Source organism: Mchenga conophoros, linkage group LG10 (genome assembly GCF_057382185.1).
Source record: "Mchenga conophoros isolate Kocher_MC1m ecotype Shallow Benthic linkage group LG10, M_conophoros_male_GT1.1, whole genome shotgun sequence".
Lineage (NCBI taxonomy): Eukaryota > Metazoa > Chordata > Actinopteri > Cichliformes > Cichlidae > Mchenga > Mchenga conophoros.
Window position 1 is genome coordinate 4,527,318 of NC_140535.1, and position 21,990 is coordinate 4,549,307.

The 21,990-nt window shown below is 41.3% G+C and overlaps 1 protein-coding gene across 6 annotated transcripts in view; it reads right to left on the reverse strand.

The window, feature by feature from the left end:
• Positions 1–21,990, reverse strand: part of arhgap32b (Rho GTPase activating protein 32b) — a 131,906-nt gene that overhangs the window by 16,838 nt on the left and 93,078 nt on the right. For 2 of the 6 annotated variants that reach the window (XM_085288267.1, XM_085288270.1), the window contains 8 exons: positions 20,791–20,877; positions 18,278–18,415; positions 17,243–17,335; positions 16,819–16,941; positions 15,138–15,215; positions 11,051–11,132; positions 8,251–8,301; positions 5,694–5,768 (listed from right to left, as the gene is read on the reverse strand). In XM_085288267.1, the coding sequence (XP_085144393.1) occupies positions 5,694–5,768; positions 8,251–8,301; positions 11,051–11,132; positions 15,138–15,215; positions 16,819–16,941; positions 17,243–17,335; positions 18,278–18,415; positions 20,791–20,877 (727 nt within the window). Of the gene's footprint in view, positions 1–351; positions 1,554–1,584; positions 1,842–5,693; positions 5,769–8,250; positions 8,302–11,050; positions 11,133–15,137; positions 15,216–16,818; positions 16,942–17,242; positions 17,336–18,277; positions 18,416–20,790; positions 20,878–21,990 lie in introns of those variants that run through there. The other 4 variants (XM_085288268.1, XM_085288269.1, XM_085288271.1 and 1 more) reach the window with 4 other exon arrangements.

A 21,990-nucleotide genomic window follows, 5' to 3' on the forward strand; every position in this document is an offset into this window, starting at 1 on the left:
CTATATTTGCAGGTGGTGATGCAGCCAGAGTTTGTAATATGTGGGCTCAGGGCTGCCCGAGTATTGTACCCAATCTTTTCTAAGACCACTTTTCTTCACTGTTATTTTATTTAATTATTAAATGCTCCGATTTCTTCACACCTTTATAAAACGCTAATTTCAAACGTTTATTTTTCTAATCCTGCTTTAGAATTATACGCACAGTTTCCAGCATTATACAGCTCACTACACCACCACATTAAGAGTCTTGGTGTTATTTTTGACAATGCTTTTAAACTTGATAAACAAATCAGCTCTGTAGTTAAGGGATCTTTTTATCATTTGCGGATTTTAGCCAAAGTCAAGTCTTACCTTTGCAGGAACGATCTAGAAAGAGTGGTCCATGCTTTTATTACTTCACGGCTGGACTACTGCAATTCCCTCTATGCTGGCCTAGATCGTTCCTGTCTACATCGCCTTCAACTGGTGCAGAACGCTGCCGCTCGCCTGTTGACCGGTTCAAAAAAAAGAGACCACATCACTCCGGTTCTCTGCTCTCTCCACTGGCTCCCAGTTGCCTTTAGGATTGATTTTAAAATCTTATTGCTGGCTTTTAAGGTTTTAAATGGCACTGCACCTTCTTACCTGTCAGAACTCCTTAGAACTTATCGCCCCAGGAGATCTTTGAGGTCAGCCAACCTGATGCTTTTAGATGTTCCCAGGTATAAATTAAAGACAAAGGGAGAGAGGGCGTTTGCTGTGGCTGCACCCAGACTGTGGAACAGTTTACCTCCTCACGTCAGACTCTCCAAAAGCCTAAAAACTTTTAAAACCGCTCTTAAAACTCACCTCTTTTCATTGGCTTTTAGAAAGGTTTAATTTATTTGTTTTATATATTTTTATTTTATTTTTATCAGCGAGGTGTTATTACGAAATTGTGTTCTATTGTATTTTTATCTGTATTTACTGTACAGCACTTTGGTCAGCCTTGGTTGTTTTTAAATGTGCTCTATAAATAAACTTGACTTGACTTGACACCACTAAACATGTCAACGATGAAAGTAATAGCACTTTTCCAACAACAGCATAATATCTGAAAGTGTCGGAGCTTTGCAAAACTGAATTTATGACAAAGCTGCATTGGTGTAAACTGCACACGTGTTGCTAATAAAGTGCTCGCTCAGTGAATATTCAAATTCCAGCGATAGAGGACTGAGCTGTCTTTGGTTCTGAGTAATCATCTGCCGCTAAATGTTTAACCAGATAACACGTCGACATCCTATAAACCACATATTTCAAACGCTGACGCAAAGCTTCCCTGAAGTGCAAGTTCAGAGATGTAAGATGACATTACACGAACATTTACTATGTAATTATACGTTACTAGAACCTAACACACTTAACACAATTAAAGAGAGAGGAACTGGAAAAATACGGAGTCATACAGCACAAAATTTCTCCCCTAATTTCTTTAAAACCCAGGATTAGCCTTACGTCATCCAAATCCCTTAATCTATATAAAAAACGAGAGGAAACCCCGAAAGTTTCCGAATAAAGGTTAGCTCCACAATGTGAACTCGAAACAAATCAAACGCATTTCCTTACCTCTGTTCCATATCACTGGACCTGCCTAGAAGCGTTATGACAGTTTTTCCAAAGTCCAAAGTACAACTTGGCTTTTTCTTTCGCTAAAGTCGCACCTGTACAAAACGACGGTGAAAACTCCTCTAAAAGCACCGAGGTCTCGTCAACCAAGACATTAAAAGTTTAAAGTTTAAGGCTGGAGAGCAGTGAAACACCGCAGACTTTATTTTCTCGCTCTGTCAGAGTCCGAATACAGCTGCAGCCTATCGGTTTACGACCACGCCGCTGATGCCTTCAAATGCTCCCGGACACATGGGCTTTCGTAGCTTTCACCGGTTGTTTCGGACAAAAATAACGAATTTTTATTAATTATTAATAATTTTGTTAACTTGGAACAAAAGATTTAAGCTACTTTGATGACTGATTAGACGTCATGTCATGTAGGTGATTGTAGCCACCTGTACTAAAGCCTTAAAGTCAATTTCCCTTAAATACGGCCTTTGAACTGCGCTAAATACCCGATACTTGTAACAGCATTGAAGGCAACACCGGCGTCAAAGCAGGCAAGAGGTGCTTGCACAGTGGAAAATGCTACTTCATACGACACACTCCTAACAAGCAGCATCCCTAGTTTTATTCTTCGTAATATTCAAGACCTTCAAAGGTAATTTAAAAAAAACCCAATAACTCGGTAATTAGTTTTTGTTGTTGTTTTCTTTTTACTGAGGGGGGATTGGGTGCATTTGAGAGACTATGCTGGTACATAAATGGTTGAGCTGAAGCAAATTCCAAAATGACTTCTCGTTCTTACCCCCCCTCTCCCACCAGGATCATTTCAGAGACCTCCCAGCCTGACACAATCAAACCAGACACACAAGACCAACTTGCCCAGTGCCTCTGGCCGACTGACCTCAAAAAGACACTCTAACACTTTAAGTGTGGTTAAAAACCCTGTAAGTATTTAGCTTAGCCATGACGTTATGTCAACTCTGCCCCCTAAAGACCCCCTGAAAGCATTATCTTGTTATTTCATTAACTAGCTCAGTCCCTCAGCAAACAAACACTCGGAGTCAAAACAAAACTATTATTTAACTAACTGTTGCTAACCCAAGATCACAAGACTCCAGGCAGCCCGATTCACTGCAAGTGACTGCTTTAAGCTGATGCATATTTAATGAATTACAGACACATTTCCTTGGATAATTACAGTACGTTCACTCAAGCCCTGAACTGAAGTATACACTAGTTCTTTGCAATGCATTCCCATTCATTTGTTTTTTCCCCTTATGAACACGCCTGCACACAACAGTTCAGAGGGAAGTTACTCATCTGCTGAGCTTTAAAAAGATACAGTAGCTTCTAATTTCGTGTATCAGATGTTTGAGTTTTTCTGAGCATCTCCAACAAAGTGTCCTCCCCTTTGAAGTTCCCAGTATCAGAAGCTGCCAACACTACCTTACAGTAGGTAGGCATTTACCACTATTTACCACTATTTTATGTTGTTTACCTACTTTAAATCATTCAAATTTAGCAGTGGCATTCTGTATACTCATCAGTGTTACCAGTTTAAAATTACTGGAGGAACTTTTTTCTGTAGAACATTTAGTTTTGCAACCTCTTGCGTACAGAGCAGAGGCCTTTACCACTTTCTTTCTGAACTTCCTACGAGAAGGACCTCTAATAGAAGCCATGGGGCTGAATAAACAAGACACAGTGAGCATGGCGCTTTGACCTTTAGGACAAAACACATGACAGAACACCTACAGAGCAGGAGCCACACATGCAGTGAGATTCAGAAAACGCAGTTCATAGATTTAAAAAATGAAATTTGTAATACTTTTATGTGGTTTGAGACTGCTTCCACCTTCCTGAGTGCTATTAATATTTACACTGAAATCAATATACAAGGAAGGAAGGAAGGAAGTCTTGGTGTAGTCTTAGTAATAACTGGATGACATGGGGGGTCTTCAGCTAATGCAGCTCACCTGAACCTTCCAGGCTATTAAAAGCTGGCTCAAATGAGCTGTTCAGCTTGTGTCTTCCACTTCCAATGTATGTGTTTTAAAAGGCACTTTAACCACCAAACAGCTTAAAATGGGATGAGAAAGTAAAAATATTTACATTACACATGAAGAACTTTCACTTAATATGTACAACTCAACTGAGACTTTAGCTTATCTGTCTCCTCATAGATCTTGCAGACAGGAAGTAGTAAATTTCTGCCCTGCTATCTTGTACCATATAACAGGATGAGAACTTTGTGCTACACTAAGCATCACACAGCTGGTATTTTGCATGGACATGAATAATCCATTTGACTTCTGGAATGCCAGAAGTACAAGGATGCCAAGTTAACTGGACAGGAGAAGAACACCATGCTGTCTGAAACATAAACACGGTAGTAAATATTAATTCTTACAGTTTGGATACATGCCTCTATGTTTTTTAGTCGCACAGTTATCATGAGAAATGTATTTCTTTAATGAGGCTTGTGTGTGTCAAAATAATGTTGCAGTGCACTGAAGTGTGAAAGAAGTCTAACAAGTAAGGATCTCTATTAGCAAATGTTTTCTGTGTCACTGATGCAATGACCTTCCTTACACGCACAGTCAGTTTACAGCATAACCTGACTTGTTAGTACGTAATCCAAGGCACCACCCATACAAAGGTGCAGTTTACAACAACAGCGTCTCATTGACGCTGCAGATAAACACATTACGCAGACCTTGGACAGTCTCACAGCACCAGGAAATGATCTGAGATCCTTTGGAACAGGAGACAAATCTAACTCTGTCTCACACATTCTCTCCTCATTTCCCTCACATAAGCAGCTGTCTTGGCTCATATATGCTCACAGCTGCCCAAATCACTGGTCCCCAGACATGATGAAGCCTGCACTGAGGAGGGGGATGGGGGGGTGCATCTGGGTCAGTAACTGGTAGGTCTTATGGGTTGTCTGGGGAGAAAAGAAGTCGAACCTTCCTTGTTTATTGAAAGTTCACAACTCTTTTTTTCCCCCTTTACCATGAAGCTAGTACAGTTTGATCCCAGTTTCCACTGCAACACAGGGCGAGCACACGGTATGAGGGATTAATAGCTCCTAGCTTGTATGGTCTTTATTTTAACTGGAACAGCACAGTGTGTTAACAATTTCCATCATTTTACTGGGAAGCGGCAAAGGTTAGTGGTGAACTGCGTTGATCTGGGCAGCGGAGGCATATTTTTCCAATGTTGTGTGGCTCCCTGCAGGAATGTGCTCTTTCAGTCACCATGGAGAGGGAGACAGATTCTTACTGTTGCAGGACAAAGCTTAAAGCTCAATGGATGGGTTTACAGGCCTTCACATTGTGAAAGGATTAAATAAATCAAGGCTGGCTGGGACCTAGCACCACGGTACCCTGCCATGGCCTTACAGCTTTGACCAAACAGACGCACACAAACAGCTGGCCCTCATCCAGACAGGATATTCAGCAACAATGAGTAACCTGGCTCACCCCTAGACTGATTTACATACACCTAAAGAGGCCATGGCAGTGAAAAGAACAGGGGCTGGAGGGGGAAGACTGTTCACTTACCCCCCAAATCTATTTGCCAAACTTAAATATATTAAGCAATGCTATTTTCTTTTACAGACAGATGATACAATGTGACATATTTAAACACACCCATAAAATATCCACATAGTAATAAGGACTTTGGAGTGAAAGAAAGAAGTGTAACAAATTTAAATGGAAACATGACTTATTTGCATTTGACAGATGTTTTCAAAACAAAGATAATAATGTGCCGAGTCAAGTGAAGAAAACTATAAACAAACACTGCAAAAACCTCCACACTTCCACACTATTGTGGCTTTACCGATAATTTACAATCAGATGGTCCACCGTCAGAGTGTGGAGGAAAGACTGTGTTAAAGGTCAAAGAAAAGGTTTAAAAGAGCAACACCAAAAAAGTGCACAAGAAATAACAGCACGTGTTAACAAGTGTACTGTGACAGGCACACTAGGACTAGTCCTAACAAGGCGACACAGTGCAAACACATCACTCAAAGGAGAAGAGTTAATTTCTGGTTAGCAGGTGGTGGTGGTGCAACACACCAAGGGGGTTTTTGATTGCTTTTTTTGGTCTACCTGAACTTATGCTGTAGTGGTTTAGCGGGTCGGCCACCCATGCACTGTCCTGTATTACACTCTCCATCTCCAAGTCTGCATGCATCCCGATGGACAGATGGGCCAACAGACATTTGGATGGATGGATGGATGATGGAGACATGAGAGAATCAGCAAAGGGAGAGAAGCACTTCAAGTTAGAGAGCAGATCAACTGTGCACTTTGGAAAACTGAGGAAATGACACTTTAAAAGAGCAGGTAACAGAACACATAATTATAGTTGTAGTACTGAATGAAAATGAGTACTGAATGAAAAAAAACTACATGAATTTAAAAAAGTGAAAGAAGTTCAGTTTAACTTTGAAGTTATAATCCTTAGGATTTTTATGAACTCACATCTTTTTTTTAAATGACATACCTACACATGAGGTAATGGCTTGCAGATGCACACACAAACAGCTATGAACAAGAAGTGGCTTCTTTAATTTCTTTTCAAATTTGCCTGAGAGAAGCATGCATACCCCTCACCACCTTATCACAGTAAAGTGGTCAGGTACAATGTGGCTTGGGTGATGGTCAAGGGCGGGGGGCTGTGGAAACAGTCTTTCCAAGTGCAGCCCCCATGAGGGGCTGGAGGGGAGTCTGGTCAGAATGGAGTTGCCCTCGGTGAGCAATACGTCCTGAATGTCATCGGCAGTTATGGACTGAACAACAGTTCAGAGTGCCCAGCCTACTTGGAGTTGCTGGGTGTGGTGCTGAAGGGTGCTCCAACTGATGTCATTGTCCTACTAAGAGACATCAATGCTCACCTACACAACGACAGTGAGACCTGTAAGGGCAGGATGAATGGCCAGATTGAGTTGAACCCAAGTGGTGTTCAGTTATTGTTGTTATATGTTGCCAACTGATCACTACCCAGTGATGTGATGGAACAGGTGGTGGGAGAGAATGCTAATTAGGTCTGGCGCACCCAAACGTATTGTGAGGGTGTTCTGGGAGTGTCCCAGGAGTGTCCCAGGCTCTTATCTCAATTTCCACCTCCAGTAGAACTTTGACATCATCCCCGTCATCCCAATGAGCTGGCTGTAGCTCAGGAGGTAGAGCAGGTCATCAGGCTCAGCAGGCTGACTGGAAGGTTGGTGGTTCAATCCCCTGCATGCCAAATATCCTTGGGCAAGATGCTAACCCTAAGTATGTGTTAGTTAGAAAGCACTTAAAAGCATAGAAAAAAGTGCTTGTGTGAATGGGTGAATGTGGCATGTTGTAAAAAGCTATATAAGAATCAATCCATTAATCAGTCAGGCCATAATACATTCATGTTTCACACCCTCATTGTTGAAGGAGGCGCTGCAAAGTGTTCGGATACTGTTGTGCTGTCCTATAAGCAGACTGTAGACAGTGGAGCCATCAACTTGAAGGCAGGCCGAGCAAAATGCGGTTTTTGCAGTAGCTGATCTAAAAACTCTTTTGTAGGAAAAGTTTGGTGAGCCCACTGAACAAGACTTTCCATCTGCCAAAACTGACTCAAGAAAGGCAAAGCAGTGCTCTACTCACAAACTGTGTAGTACAGGGGCAACTCTGCTATCACTCTATAACCTCCTATAACCTCTGGGTGGGTGAGCCCCTGGAGTGTAGAGTCACCCTGTTCCTTAAGACCTTGGGTGTTACAGGGCCGTGTTAGCCGACACGCCACTGCAATATCAGGTGGACATCTTGGGCAGTGCCTGTGGAAGACTGGAGTAGTGATCGTCATCCTTAAGAAGAGGAACTGGGGTGTGTGCTCCAACTACACAAGGATAACACTCCTCAGCCTCCCTAGGAAGCTCTATGCCAGAGTACTAGAGAGGACAGTCCATCTGTTAGCCAAACTTTGGATTCGGGAGGACCAATGTGGTCCGGATCACGGAACTCTGGACCAGGTCTTTATCTAATCAAGGAAATTCAAGTGTGGATGGGAGTTTAGTAAGCCAGTGGAAGTGTAATTTGTAGACTTTGAGAAGAGTCTACAAATTACAACATAGCAACAACACAGGCAGACCCATTCCAGGGTCTGCCCGTCAGCCTGCAGTGAGCTCTGTTGTCAGATGGAGGCAGTGTATAAAGCATGCATTACAACCAGTCTGTGGGCCACTCTTGCTCGTGTTGTTGCTCCATCAACCAGGGGTGCCTTCAGAATGTTTTGATAGGGGTGGGCCACTAAAGGTATTAGGGCGGCACATAAAAAAAAGGAATGAAATGACTGCAGGTCAGCAAAAACAACTTTTGATTAGATGAATAATGGGGTGGTTTTTATTGAACTGGTTCTAGTGATGGAAGATAAATATGACAGCAATTTCTTTTGTTTACTGCCCGCAGAATTTGGGGAGCTAGTTTATGAAACATTGTTAGTGCCAATAAATCAAACAGGACTAAAATCTTAAGGATTATAACTTTACTTATGCTCATCAAATTTGTGATGTACAAAATCATTAAAAAAAAAAAAGTGTAAATGTGAAAATACTTCTATATGTATGTGCGTGTGAACAAGAGAGGGTGGTGTGAGCAGAGAGGCAGGTGGAGTGTGTATACCAACACGCACAGGGGGGAAAGAGACTCCAAGAAGCAGGCGGCAGGCCAGAGCAGGGGGAGGCTGAAGCAGAGGAGTCACAGTCAAATGCAACAAATCAAAACACATGCCAACACTACTGTACATCCATGTGCAATGAGATAGCAACAGCATTAATGATGTACTGAGACAGTGGAGAGCAAACGATGCACATTTTGAAACATGTACAAAGACATTCCACTTTTTAATCTGTGACTTATAATAATACTCCTGAGCCAAGATATTCTCGTTTAGTGTCCTGTAAATACTAGTTGGCCATCTGCACGGTTTCAGGAAACAAAGACTTCAGCTTAGGGCTGTGCGATATGACCAAAATCTCATATTCCGATATAAGACATTTATCGTCCCGACAACCATATGTATCACAAAAATGTTACATTTTCTGTAAATTCTGTGAATCTCAGGCAACTTGACTTGCGTGTTTTCAGCTGGGCGTCGTGTACCTGGAGTCGAGTGGTTTGACCGATGCGTGAAACCATACATTTTTAGACATAAGTTGTAACGACCGCCTTTTTCTTTGTATTTATTACACGGCGTGCTGCGGGGAAAAGCCTGTTCTAACATCTGAGTCTAAGGTTTCTTTTGAGCACCTGACGGCTCTTTTTTGCTTATATTACAAAAATGGTTTTGAAATAATATTAAGATGCTCAAACAGAAAAACATTAAACGCAAATATATAAAATATAACTATTTACAGAGAGACAGGAATAAAAAGGACCCTTAAAGTGGAAGAGCCTCAGGGAGAAGGAGGAGGAAAAAAAAAGAACATTGTTTCTGCCTCATCAGAAAACTACTGATTGCTAGAATGAATGGCTTTGGCCGGACCCTTTGAACTGGGTCAGAGCATCACGTCACCAGGCTGATTGGTTGTCGCGGCGCGACTTGATGCTGGAGTTCAGATTTTTCCAACTCGAGCGGTAGACGCGATAAGCGCGAATGCACAGAATGCACCACACGAACTGCAGCGTGTATTTTACTTTGCGCTTCAAACGCATCAGTTGAGCTACTTGGTTGTGCGAATCAGGCAGAAAAGCGTTTTCGCGACGCAAATCTACTTCTGAAGTTTCGCGCGACCCCCAGTCGCGCTTCATCGTGCTCCTTCATTGACTTTACATGTAAACCTGAAGCTCTGGTCGCGTCTATCGCGTTCAGTGTGAACGCACCGTTAGGTCCTCGATTAGTTTTGACTGGTCCTTCTGTTTGTCATCATTTCAGTTTATTTTGAAAAATCTCAACAGGATCTTCAGCTTTATTGTGAAAGGTTTATGTGGAAAAACAAGCGGACTGCGGAGCCACACGCTGGGTTTCCCGTCATTGTTGCTAACAGCAAATCATAAAAACAGTCGCTTGTCCGTCCGTAGTGTGGTTATTTTAAATTTAAGAGAAAGAGAGAACTTTAAGAAATTAATATAGGCACTACAGTGACCATCAAAACAATATAAAATTTTGCTGTAAACAGTTTATGTTGCGACACCATGAAACAAACGATAGCGTAATATGAACGTTTTCATATCGTCATCCGATATATATCGAACAGCCCTACTTTAGCTCATACACTGAACAGAAACCCAATCATTGAAGAATTAATCAACAATAAGAGGAAAATCTGGTGTCTATATCAAAATCAAGTTCCTGACCACGTGCAGATACTCTGATATCAGAAATAGGGCTCATGCAAAAAACAAAAACAACAAAAAACAGCAACAAGCATTGAGATATTTCTTAAAAGCAAGGGAGTGGGACAGCAGGCACAGTCTAGCCTCGGACTGAACAGAGTGCTGTGTGTGCACTGCAACAAGATCCATTTGGTATTAGTCACAATCTGGAAGGATCAACAACATTATGCTTGATACTTGAGCTGCACATCAGATAACATGGGCATCGAAAAGCTCCAGAAAGCCCACAAGCAATAACCACCCTCTCTACTTTAACTTTATTTTTCTTCAATTTCTTCTTTTGTCTTGTGTCCTCACTTAATAGAGACCCCAGAATGAGGCTTTGGTATGGTTTGGAAAAGCAGCTCCACTTGCCCAACCCAATGCCAGCGGGCTGGCTGTGACGCTGAGTCATAGTGGTTGAATCAATGTTTAAATTTGGAGCATGTGATGTGGATTTATTCAAGACATCTTACAGCAATAGGATCTGAGCAGCTATTTCTGATGACAATGTTTAGCTCAAGCCGCTAAAAACACTGTCGAGTGCTCTCTTTGATTCTGAGAGGGTTTGTGTTATACACTTGTCTTTGACACTCTCTGGAGTGTGCTAAAGAGCTTATCTGTTTGCTCTGGACAGCAATAGATTAGCAGTTATTTGCAGAGGATTTGCATATGGCTGAGTCATAAATCATGAGTAAAGGCCTCTTTCAGCTGATCATGTGTCAGAATTACAGGCTTCCTTTCACAGTAAAATCATAACCTGCTTATATATTAGACGTCTGTAACAGAGTTCTTATTGTTCCATTTCATTTTAGATTAAAAGTATCAACTACAATATTACCAATAAATGTTTTTTCCTCTGCTGTATTGTAAAAGGATCAAATAATGTGAGAATATTCACTAAGGATCTATTGTTTTTAATACCCAAATCATTAAACTGACCCAAAGAGTCTGTTAGACGACTGCATGCACACTAATATATACCCAAAGTCAAATCACTCACCACAGATCGAACTCTTTCCTGAAACCTCAGCGATATCAGTGAGACATTAACCGCCATCAGTGATAACGCCCTTCTAACACATTTCCTGTTAATAGTTTAAGAGGAGAATAAGTACCTGGTTTTGGCACTGAGTTGGTCATGGACTGTGGCACTTTGTCATTTATGAGCTCCACACACTCACTGGGGAAGAAGCCAACCTGGAAAGAGTTACAGCACAGAGAGAGGTGGGAGGAAAGACAATCACATTTTAGAAGACAATAATGGCACCCAAGGGCGTAGAGATGTTAAGGAGTGGTTGCCATATCAGTTATATGATTTATGGCTGATTTTTACCATTTTGTCATCACGTTACATAAACACTTCCCTTCTAAACTGAAGCAAAACTCAGATAAAATCATTACAGTGGGTCATTTAGGTTTGTAGCAGGTTTTACATTTGAATATGATCACATTAACTTTAATTAGCAAAAATAGACATTCAGGTTGCCCAAGGATACAAAAAAACAAAACAGTGCAAATAATGTTAGCAGGTCAGACTACATGGCAGTCTGGAAAAAGTGGGATTCAAAAGGGTCTGTTTATGACTCAGACACACTCAGATTAAAAACAGGATGGCAAACCGCCTTGTTGGTTGATGACTGCACTGATTTTTTTCTGCATTTGCTGACCAATTGGAAGCAGTTATGGGATTCAACAACGAAGGGTGTTGCATGCTCAGCCTCTGGGTGAATCCTTTCAATCACAAGGCAATTGCACACGTCACCTGGTGGGTGGCACTCTCTCCAAACGATGGCGGCCTAACTCTGACTTTATACATGCAGATAGACTGAGCAAAACTCATCTACACATGTCAGTGTTAAAAAGGAACTAGAACCAGCTGGTTTCCAGCTGGATGCATTCTCACTGTATTCTTACTGAACATAAAAGCAAGGTTGCAGAGCACCTATAGTATCTTGCAATTAAACCAGCATCCTGGAGAAACCACGTCACCATTTCCCCAAAATTTCCCAGGTGTGGGACTAATAAAGGATTATCTTATTCGCAGGAATTTCACTTTCACTTTCAAATGTATTGAGCCCATTCAATCCCAACCAGCAACCTGACAGTGCTATCCCTCAGCCTCCTCGTACGTACACCTAAGGTATCAATTTGAAACTCCTACATCACCTCGTTCAAGTTATCGACAATATCCTCCCATCAGCCTTTTACGGATGGGGGTAAAAGAAAAACAATACAATTGCAAGTTCATTGCACATCAACACTCCATTTGTACATAGTCACTGTGTTCCCAATTGTGACTGTAGTTTACAGAGCTACAAAGCCTGTAAAGAGGAATTAAAAGCCACCCAGTGTCAGAGCAGTGAAGTTTCAAAGACTGAATGCCATGTCGAGAGAAACTGTCATTGAGGATTTTACTGTGGGCCAGCCCAGGTGGACCAGACTGTGGAAACCAGTTAAATGTGCGTCAGAACCCCGATAGCAGAGTTTTGGACATGTTGCAGTAGTCTATGTGGCATAGTGGCACAGTAGCCTATTCTAAATAAGATTCCCTGACGGAAAGGAGAAGGAAGGCTTCAATTCAGTGACAGGATAAAAAAGTAAGACCAACAACCATGAGCTCTGTTTTGTTGCTCTTAAATCTGAAAGAATGCGGACAGTAAGAAACAAAGCTTGCAAGCTAGTTAAAGCACACAACACCCTATGCTGTGACATGCAAACTAACATGCCTCCCTCTCCTCACACTCTCCTGCCTTCCTGCATCACTACCTGGTGTTTGAAATCCTCCAAGGGAGTTTTACTGTTCACTCGACATTTACTCTGCATATCTTTTTTTTTTTTTTTTTTTTTTTTTTTTTTGGGGGGGGGGGGGGCTGCTCTTTTACCCATTATGGATTTTAACCTAAAGTTTACATTATACAATAAAACACAGGAGTATTAGTGGTACAAACAGGCCACTTCTGGCATCATCAACTGCCCCCTACTGGTGGTGTCATCAGCCATCAGTTCTACCAAGACATCCTAGATTTGAGTTTCACTTTGCTTTTACTGTTAACAAAGTTCAAATGTGACAAACTGAGTGAACCTCTCATTCATATAAAACATCTATAAGTATAGACCAGCCTACATGTGTTCAAGTGTTCAGAAACTCTGTAATCCAGAGGAAGCTAGTTATTTGTAGCTAGTTAAACATAAATGATCAGTAAACATCCTGCTAGGGCTGGACTGTTCACCAACATCACATAACCTTTAAAATATAGGTTCTCAAACTAAATGAGGAACAATTAGTTCCTCATCGCTGTAATCACAATAGGATCTGGTTATGGTCAGGAAGCAAAAACTATACATGTGGGTATGTGGGGATTGTTCCAGATCCTTTCATAGACATAAACTATCACACTGCACCCACTGTTGCCTGGGGTGTTGCATTTATTTGGACAGAGCCAGTCAGGAGAAGCAGCGGGGGTGATAATGTTGGGGGATCTGTCAAAAATAAAGACTTGTCAGGCAGAAGGCCGAGCTCGGCGTAAGGCAACATCTTCCAGCCAATGATGTGACCTATCAAAAACCTGGAAAAGCAACTGCTGTAAAATTAGTATTATAAACTTCCACATCGGGCTTTGGTGTCTTCTTTTAAGCGCATTAATGAAATAATTTCTAGATCATTTTCACTGTTTCACCAGTTAAGCACCACCAACGCAGCCCCCTGTTTGGCTTGAATGCTGGCCTCCTTTACACCTGAACACCCACTTAGCAAATCTTGCCCAGAGTGTTTTGTATACACTTGTCTGGGTAAAAGTTTCATACACACAAACACAGTGGGCATACTGTTCTCCTGTGTTATTGATGACCTTCATTTCAAAATACAACTGCCGATTTAAGTGTTTTCTTAGACTGATAGGATTCATGTTAAATAGTGATTAAGCAAGCTTTTTGACTAACTTCATTAGTATTGTGACTACTTTGACTGACAGGTATTTTAACTTGGGCAGCAGCAGCTGATTGGTACCTTACCTCCATTAACTGAACAGGACCTCCGCACTGCTTTTTATAGTGTTTATGCCTCTTACAATATTGCCTGCTCTTTAGTATATATTGTCCAACAGGTTTGTGCTTTCCGTGAGTGAAAACTAAGAAATTTTGAATGTGCCAATGCCCTCTTTATAACGCCAATTAGTTCAGTAGCCAATAAGAGCTAAGTGGATCCATGAAGCTGGAGCCAAATGCTATTAATATGGAAGCAGTTTGTTTAGTTAATGAAGTTTTAATGACATTTGTAGAATGACATAGGCCTTTAACAGTATGAGCATGTGTCCAATAACAGCTATGCTAACAACACCATAGTATGCTCCATTTGATTACTTAGCAAATCAATTCTTTAAATTACTTTATGTGAATATTAGCATACAACGTAATTTGAAAATGGAATGCCTAAGTTATTCTTTACATTATATATGCTAAGAATGGCATCACATATATTCTTACATTGCAGCTAAGAGACAGCTAGCTAATTCTGCCACTAGCAAAATTAAGTCTTAGTGTTAATGCTAGTTAGCTAGCTTGCTAACAGCTAATGCATTATACCTACTTGTGTACTAACTTCTGTGTAACATCAAACAGTCTTGATTTCAGGCATCAGTAAATCAATTGCACAAGGTAAATATACATGCTAATACTTGCTTCTTACAGTAACAGCCAACATATCGGGGTTAGCCAACTACACAACATGTATCTAGCATTGGTTGCTTTGTCTCATCAGTCAACTTAGACTCAATATAAACACTCTGACAATGTCCATTGCAGTTTTCTAACAGCTGTGACTGCCAGGTTACACACGGCTCCTTTAACTTCAGTCATGTGCTGTTCATGGTTTTATCTTCTCTTCACGAAACATGCAATATTTTTAGTACCAAGAGAAAATCATGCAGTGTCATGAAAAAAGATAAAACCATGAACAGCACATGACTGACTATATATGCACACAGCGTAGGAATATGAATTAACTCATGTAATCTCCCCCAAAGCTTCACATGAAGGTGGATTTGTATCTCCCTTTGCCTTTCAGCAGACTCTTAAATATTTGAAGTTTACTTTACAAAGAAGCTCCTTGTCCTTGAAAACCTCAAATACAAGTCATATCAAAAGTTTACAGCCAGAGGGAAAGAACGTGCGAGTTTGTTTCAATGTGCTTTGTGAGCAGCGTACCTGAAAACCATGCTTGCCCCTCCACCATGTGGTGTCCTCTTTAGGGGGCATGTCAATCACAGACACGATGTCGCCAACCTGTAGAGAGTAACAAGCTGACATCAATGATTGTTATAACTGAAACGACAATACATCTAAGCTGACTTCCTCTTACAAGTGCATATTTAGTAAGGATTGTTTAGAGCTGAAAAGCTTGTCTTGAAAGACAAAAAAACAAACACCTACTCAGTTTTCATATTTATTTACTGGTAATATCTGGACCGAAGGCATCTTTATTGCTGTTTCAGTTTGTTTTCCTCTTGTATCACCATCTGTGTAACATTAACTGCTACAAAGCCAGTTTAAAAAATAGGTGTAAAGAATTCACTCTCATATTTTGACACAGAGTAAGTGAGAGTGTGCGCTAATACTAGTCATCGACAAAACAAGCATTCATAAGCTGTTAGCTCTATCAGGGTTTTGCCTCAGTAACACAGCATGGGTCTACTAAGAATTTTAAGGTGTAAGTCACTGGACAGTCACTTTTTACTGTTTAGGGAATCAGCATGTAGAAATCTTTATTTCCACAATTTAATACAGCTTTAAAAAAAAGTTTGAAACTCCAGTACAGCTTTTGGAGAGGGAGCAGTCACATGCTGTTGTAATAAAAGTGATTGTGAATGACCATGGCAGACCCAAACATGCTTTGCAGCATACTTTATTTCTCGCACACACGGTTGCTGTAACAGTACACTCAACGGCTGCAGCTCTCCTGCTGCCAGCCGTACGCATAAACACCAAACACAGGACCCAGTGCAATATTTAAGTCGGCGGGGCATGATTGCAGATGCCGTGCAGGTGCGTCCGCCTTCCCTGCACGGCATCGCAGAACACACCCCGCCACCGTGATTTATCTTACATAATACAAAGTTACACCAGTTAGTCAGAGATAAATGAAAGCAAAGCAACAATAGACTACACTGAGTTACTGAAGCTAATGACACAGAGACAACTCTCTACATATATGTATATTTGTCCTTTAAAGACAACATCCATACATCTTCTGCTTAACTGGGGTGTTGCAGGGGCAGCAGCCTATGCAGGGAAACCCAGACCTCCCTCTCCCCAGCTGTCACCACCCACCAAGCAATAGAATCTCTCTAATGTCTCCTAGGTCTATCTGTGGCCTCCTCCTGGTAGGCACCTCACACAGAAAGCACCCAGGAGGCATCTTAGTCAGATGCAAGAACCACCTTGTTGCAGTGCTATAAGGAAAACAAGTATTAACCATATTAACCTGCCTAAACACGTTTCATCGCCAACCTTTGGATCATCTCTGTATCAGGGACTTTCTCCTGGCAGCAAGCTAATGAAGCTGAGGCTTGTGTGTGATGCCTCGCCCCATCAGTAACCTAACTGTTCTCCACAGCACTTTGATGGCTCAAGCTTCCTGGAGCTCACACTTCTGTGTGTGCTAGTGAAGGAGCTGATATTAACAGAATGATTCACAACCATCAGGTTCTGTGGAAGCCATTGCCCAGACTTTTATATGGCAACGGCTACAAGGAGTCACAAGTGAGAGCTGGGTGCAGTGGACAAAAACAGAAAGTACATCATGTTCCCCCATCTCTCATTCATGTATGTGACATGGTTGAAGCTACAGATCTGTTTCTATTAAAAAGGAAAAAGGCGTGACTGTCACCTCAAAGGACAGCTCGTCTGAGGCCTGGGCTGTGTAGCGCTTTATGACATGAGCAGCAGCAATCGCTGGAACATTGATGGACGATTCTTCGTGAACCAGCAGATGATTCCCCTTATTGTCCACCTGATGAAAACACAAACCCAAAACTTACATGTCAGGTTAACAGAAGCAGCCATCAGCTAACAAATGCTAATATAAGAGTGCACTAAATATGTTTCTATTGGTGCTTCCAGACTGAAAATGTGTAAGGGTACAAAGACAACCTGCAGGGCTTAAGTTACAATTGATAGGAATAAATTAATACCTATGAATGTTTGAAGTCCCTGATAATATTTACTTTATCTATATCAATAAATACTAGATGGTTATGTGTAACTTCAGCAGTCCTTTAGTTAAATTATTCTTTTACAGGAAGTGTATTTACCTCCATCCACGTGAGGGCAGGCCCACAATTGATCTTGTTGTCAGCAATTGCTGAGAGCCGGGAGAGGTAAGCCAACAACATCTGGGAAACTGACTAAACATGGACAAAAACACAGAGAGCAGTTAGTGTCATTACATTTACTTCACAATAGTGCCATTTACTAGTGCAACAATTCATTACAAACACAGTAAATTTCAAAGTCTGCTGCCAAAACAAGTCATTATAGTTAAAGATCCCTTTTAATGGTTTAAAGTCTGCTTGCTTTTGCTATGTGTTCACAAAGGCAGCACATTTTCCAGCTAATGATGAGGTCTGCATAAAAGTACACAAACAACTTGAAATGACTTTAGCTCTGACCTAATGTTACAAGGGATATTTAGCTTTATAGTTTCTGGTACCACAATTCCCCAAATTGAGACATTATAAAACAGTAAAACTTTGATCAGCAGAATGTTTGAGATCAAAGTTCTGTCATGTAAAAACCATGTAAACCACGGCTTCCTACTATCGATATTAATGCCTCATGACAATGAATTCTAAGGGCGATCGTGGCTCAAAGAGTTGGCAGTTCGTCTTGTAACCAGAAGGTCGCCGGTTCGAGCCCCGGCTCGGACAGTCTCGGTCGTTGTGTCCTTGGGCAAGACACTTCACCTGCTGCCTACTGGTGTTGGCCAGAGGGGCCGATGGTGCGATATGGCAGCCTCGCTTCTGTCAGTCTGCCCCAGGGCAGCTGTGGCTACAACTGTAGCTGCCTCCACCAGTGTGTGAATGTGAGAGTGAATGAATAGTGGAATTGTAAAGCGCTATATAAATGCAATCCATTATTATTATTATTCTCTGATCTAAGCTTGAGTCTGGCTCAGAATACTGATAAAAGTCTGTAACAGCAAGACTACAAATCACTTTGGGATTTAAGCCATACAGGTTTCCACAAATCTACAGTTTCTGCATACATAATGTAAAAATAATAAGCCTTGAGGGTGTTGATCAAAATAAGGCACTGATTTTGCTCACAGTCCCTGGATGCTCCAATACCTCAGACTGATCAGTCAGACTGTCCAATCGAGGCAGCTCAGGCAGCTGTGAGAAGCGTCGGTCGTAGATGCAGAGGTGCAGGTGTTTGTCCAGGACACGAAAATCCTCATAGCTGCGCTTCACAATCCAACTTCGACCCTTCGGAACAATGCAAGCGTAACCGCCAAAAAGAAGAGAGAACACAAACAGTTGACTGAAGGGATACATATTTCTATTAAATTGGGCTAAGGTTAAATTCAAATGATAAAAAGCAGAGCTTAGCTGTCAGATACAACATAAGCTTGAGAGTAGGAAACATTTTACATGCAATTTGCAACAAATGATAAAGAGTTCTTATATATGTAGCACTTCATTGTTTGTCTTGTTAGAGTTTAAAAGGCCAAGTCTGTACACCGTTTTACAAACGTTCCTCATAAACAGACTGATAAAACATGGAAACAAATTATCTGTTCCTCTAAATCAATGGAAGAGTATCTAAGATTTAAAAAAATGTTTTAAAAAATCTAAAAAGGGGCTCAAGTCGCCCACAGATTTGTCTACTTTGTATTAAAAAGTATTCACTGATCATCGACACCTTATCCAGCCCTCGCTTGTAGAATAAATAATAGAATAATTTTGTTTCCAAACCACTAAATTAAATCTAACTTAAATAACAACTGAAATAACAGTTGCTCCGTGTATTGGCTATTTCTGTTTTAAACAACAAGAAACCTCAAAAACCCTCTCAGAGAAACTAGTGTTCAAAAAATGTCTTCTGCTTTGATCTGGCCTAGAAAAACTGTCTTTGAGGCAAGGACTTGCACGAGTGGGACTGCAGTGCAACACTCAGCCCACTGATTCCAGCGCTGTTTTAAAGAGCTGGCTGGGAGAGATGCCACTGGGAGAGCTCTGTTGGCTTGGGGAACTCGATGCTTCCCTGTCCCACTTACAAATGCTTCTCCAAGTTAACCCACCTATCTGGGTTTGTGGAACTGAAACTGGGGTTAGGGTTAGTGTAGATTTAGCAGTAATTCCAATGACTTTAAGTAGTTACAATTTCCAAGTGCCCCGCCACATACTTGTGTGCCATTGCCATGGTGCTGCAAATTGAAGATAATCTGTACATTTGAATGCATGAAACTGGAATAAAAATGTGTCACAAGGCAAAGCTTATGAGCATCTGGTTTGCACGTCTGTTTGTTTGCTGTACTTCATATCTCTGGTTGAATCCAGCTGTGTAAAGATTTGTAAATTTTCAATTAATTTTAAATAAAATCAGTGCTTTTCTTAAATTTAGCCAATTAGCTTTGAAATTTAGATTTTTCAGTCAAAGTAAAAAAATAAAAATACTCCATAAAAAATGCAACAACCCGTTTCTAGTTCTTTCTGAAAATGAGTCGAAGGATTTAAACTGTGAAGCCTTCCTTCCCACATTCTTCAAATCACTCTCCCAGCTGTGGCATTCATCCACAGCTCTTTTCATTTCCTACATAACTTTGATTTCTTTCAGATAACAGCTTAGGCATTTCAGAAATGACCTGTTGAGAGGGAGAAGTCTGCTGATATCTCAACAGGTGCTATTCAACATTTGAGGTGTATGTGTTCGGCTAAACAGGAGCCTATGTGGTTTGTGCATCGTTATACAAATTATAAGACACACTTAAAAAGTTGAGTGACTGCAGTACAAAGAATAAATAAATAAATATGTTCAGGTTTATATGAAGCTAATATCTCCATCAAGCTAGTCCCATTGTGTGCCAGCACATAGTGCCTCAAAGCACAGGACTGACCAGACCAACAATAGTTGCTCAGCACCCACACAACTTGCCAAATATCATCTGATTCTCAAAAATTAGATTGAAAAGTTGCCATTTTGACATAGTGGAGAAGACTTGGCATACATTACTGAAGTTTATCTAAAAAAAAATAATTGAATGGGAACTTTAGAAGTTGATCCAAAAGGACAAGGAATGCTTCATCACTGTGCAAAGTTAGAGACAACAACAGTCAAATTTAAAGCAGGTATAATTTATTGGTTTTATATCAGTGTAGTCACTACACTTTCTCACAGCATGTGCCACCGGCAGATGGAATGATGGATGATATTGAGACTGAAAGACGGCACAGAAACAGCAGCAGCTCAGGAACAAGCCTGTCAGTAAAGCATGTGCTGAGTATGGCCTAGAAATCACAAGGTCAAAATGAAATGTGCCCCCTAGGGTGGTTAAGAATGACCAAGCTAAGATCATTTGGGACTTCCAGATAGAGATGGACAAACTGGTGATGGCACTTAGGGCAGTGACCTCCAAACTGGGCAAGTGGTTCCAGCAGATCCCATCGACAACATCTGAGATCTCTGTCCAGAACACTGCAGTCCTGGGAACAGCTAAGATGCTATGCAGCACCCTCAAGCTCCCGGGCCTCTGGTAGAGGACCCGAGCTTGAACAATAAAGACTTCCCACAGCCAAGTTTGTTTTTTGTTTTACATACACACACTAATGCACCACCAATGCACAGGAGTTTGCAGTCTTACCTGGCAGTAAATATGAACCAAGTACACCAGCTCCTTAGATTCATTGCCATTCCGCGTCACTTCGCTTTGTTCATCGCCAAGGGACAGCTGAAAAACAAAGAGAAGGTCTGAGGCATTCGATGAGCATAACATGGGTTACTTCAAGCAACTGTGGTTCTTTAAATATGATTAAAAAGTATTGGTTTATCTTGCCTTGTTTTATCATATGCATCTCTGCCTGACATATGTGACAAACGCAGGCTCATGAATGGTTTCAGGAGTAGTTTTGTGGGCTTGGGCCATATCAAAGTGCCATCCACACACAAACTTGTAATAGTAGACCTCGGTCCTCAGTTAACGGAAGTCAGTTCATTTCTTTTTCTAACGTTACATCTTTCTCTACAGAGAACTGCTTTGGCATGATGAACTACAGAAGCACCAGTGACCTGCTGAGCTACACTCAAGGCTCTGCCCCATATATTAGGATGGCCGACCAGCCCCTCCATACTTATTCTAAGCACGTTTTTCGGTGACCAAGCAAGTAGGGAAGTTTTGTTGAAATGCTTCACTCTCTTATAAAAAAAAACAGGGATTCATTAATGCTTGGTTACCAGGGTAACCCCAGTTCTCTGAAGACCCAGCTCCACTTGCATGACCAGTCATGGACGCTCTACTACCACTATGCCTGTTTAATATACACACCAGTCACTTCAAGAACACTCCCTCATTTCTTAAAGAACAAAGGACATTGTTTGCATTGCATGAAAACACACAGATCTATGGACATCTGTCTGAACGTGACCCACAGCTGATGGACTTTTTTGTGGTTGAGCATCCACTCCCCGTACAGTGGTTTCCCTCTGGAGAGCAAATCTGCTCTGGTGTTCAACACACCAGGAACATGAGTCGGCAGGAGGTGCTTGCTGCTCCACATAATCAGGCAGAAAGAAAGCTTGTGTAATGTCACGAAACAAGTGCATCCCTGACAGTTTATATACACCACCACTGTTGCATTCTGTCCTGACCGAGACATGACAATTTTTCAGGAGCAGCAAGAAATAGAGACCATGGTTCCCTTGGGAAACAGAGCAATGTGCAGGAAAATTTTCTTCATGCAACCTCTCGATAGAAAACCCTGAAAAGAAACTGTTCATTTCAAGGTCCAGATATTTAATATTCAGAGTGGGAGACGGCACACTCTTGATACAATTGATGATGAAA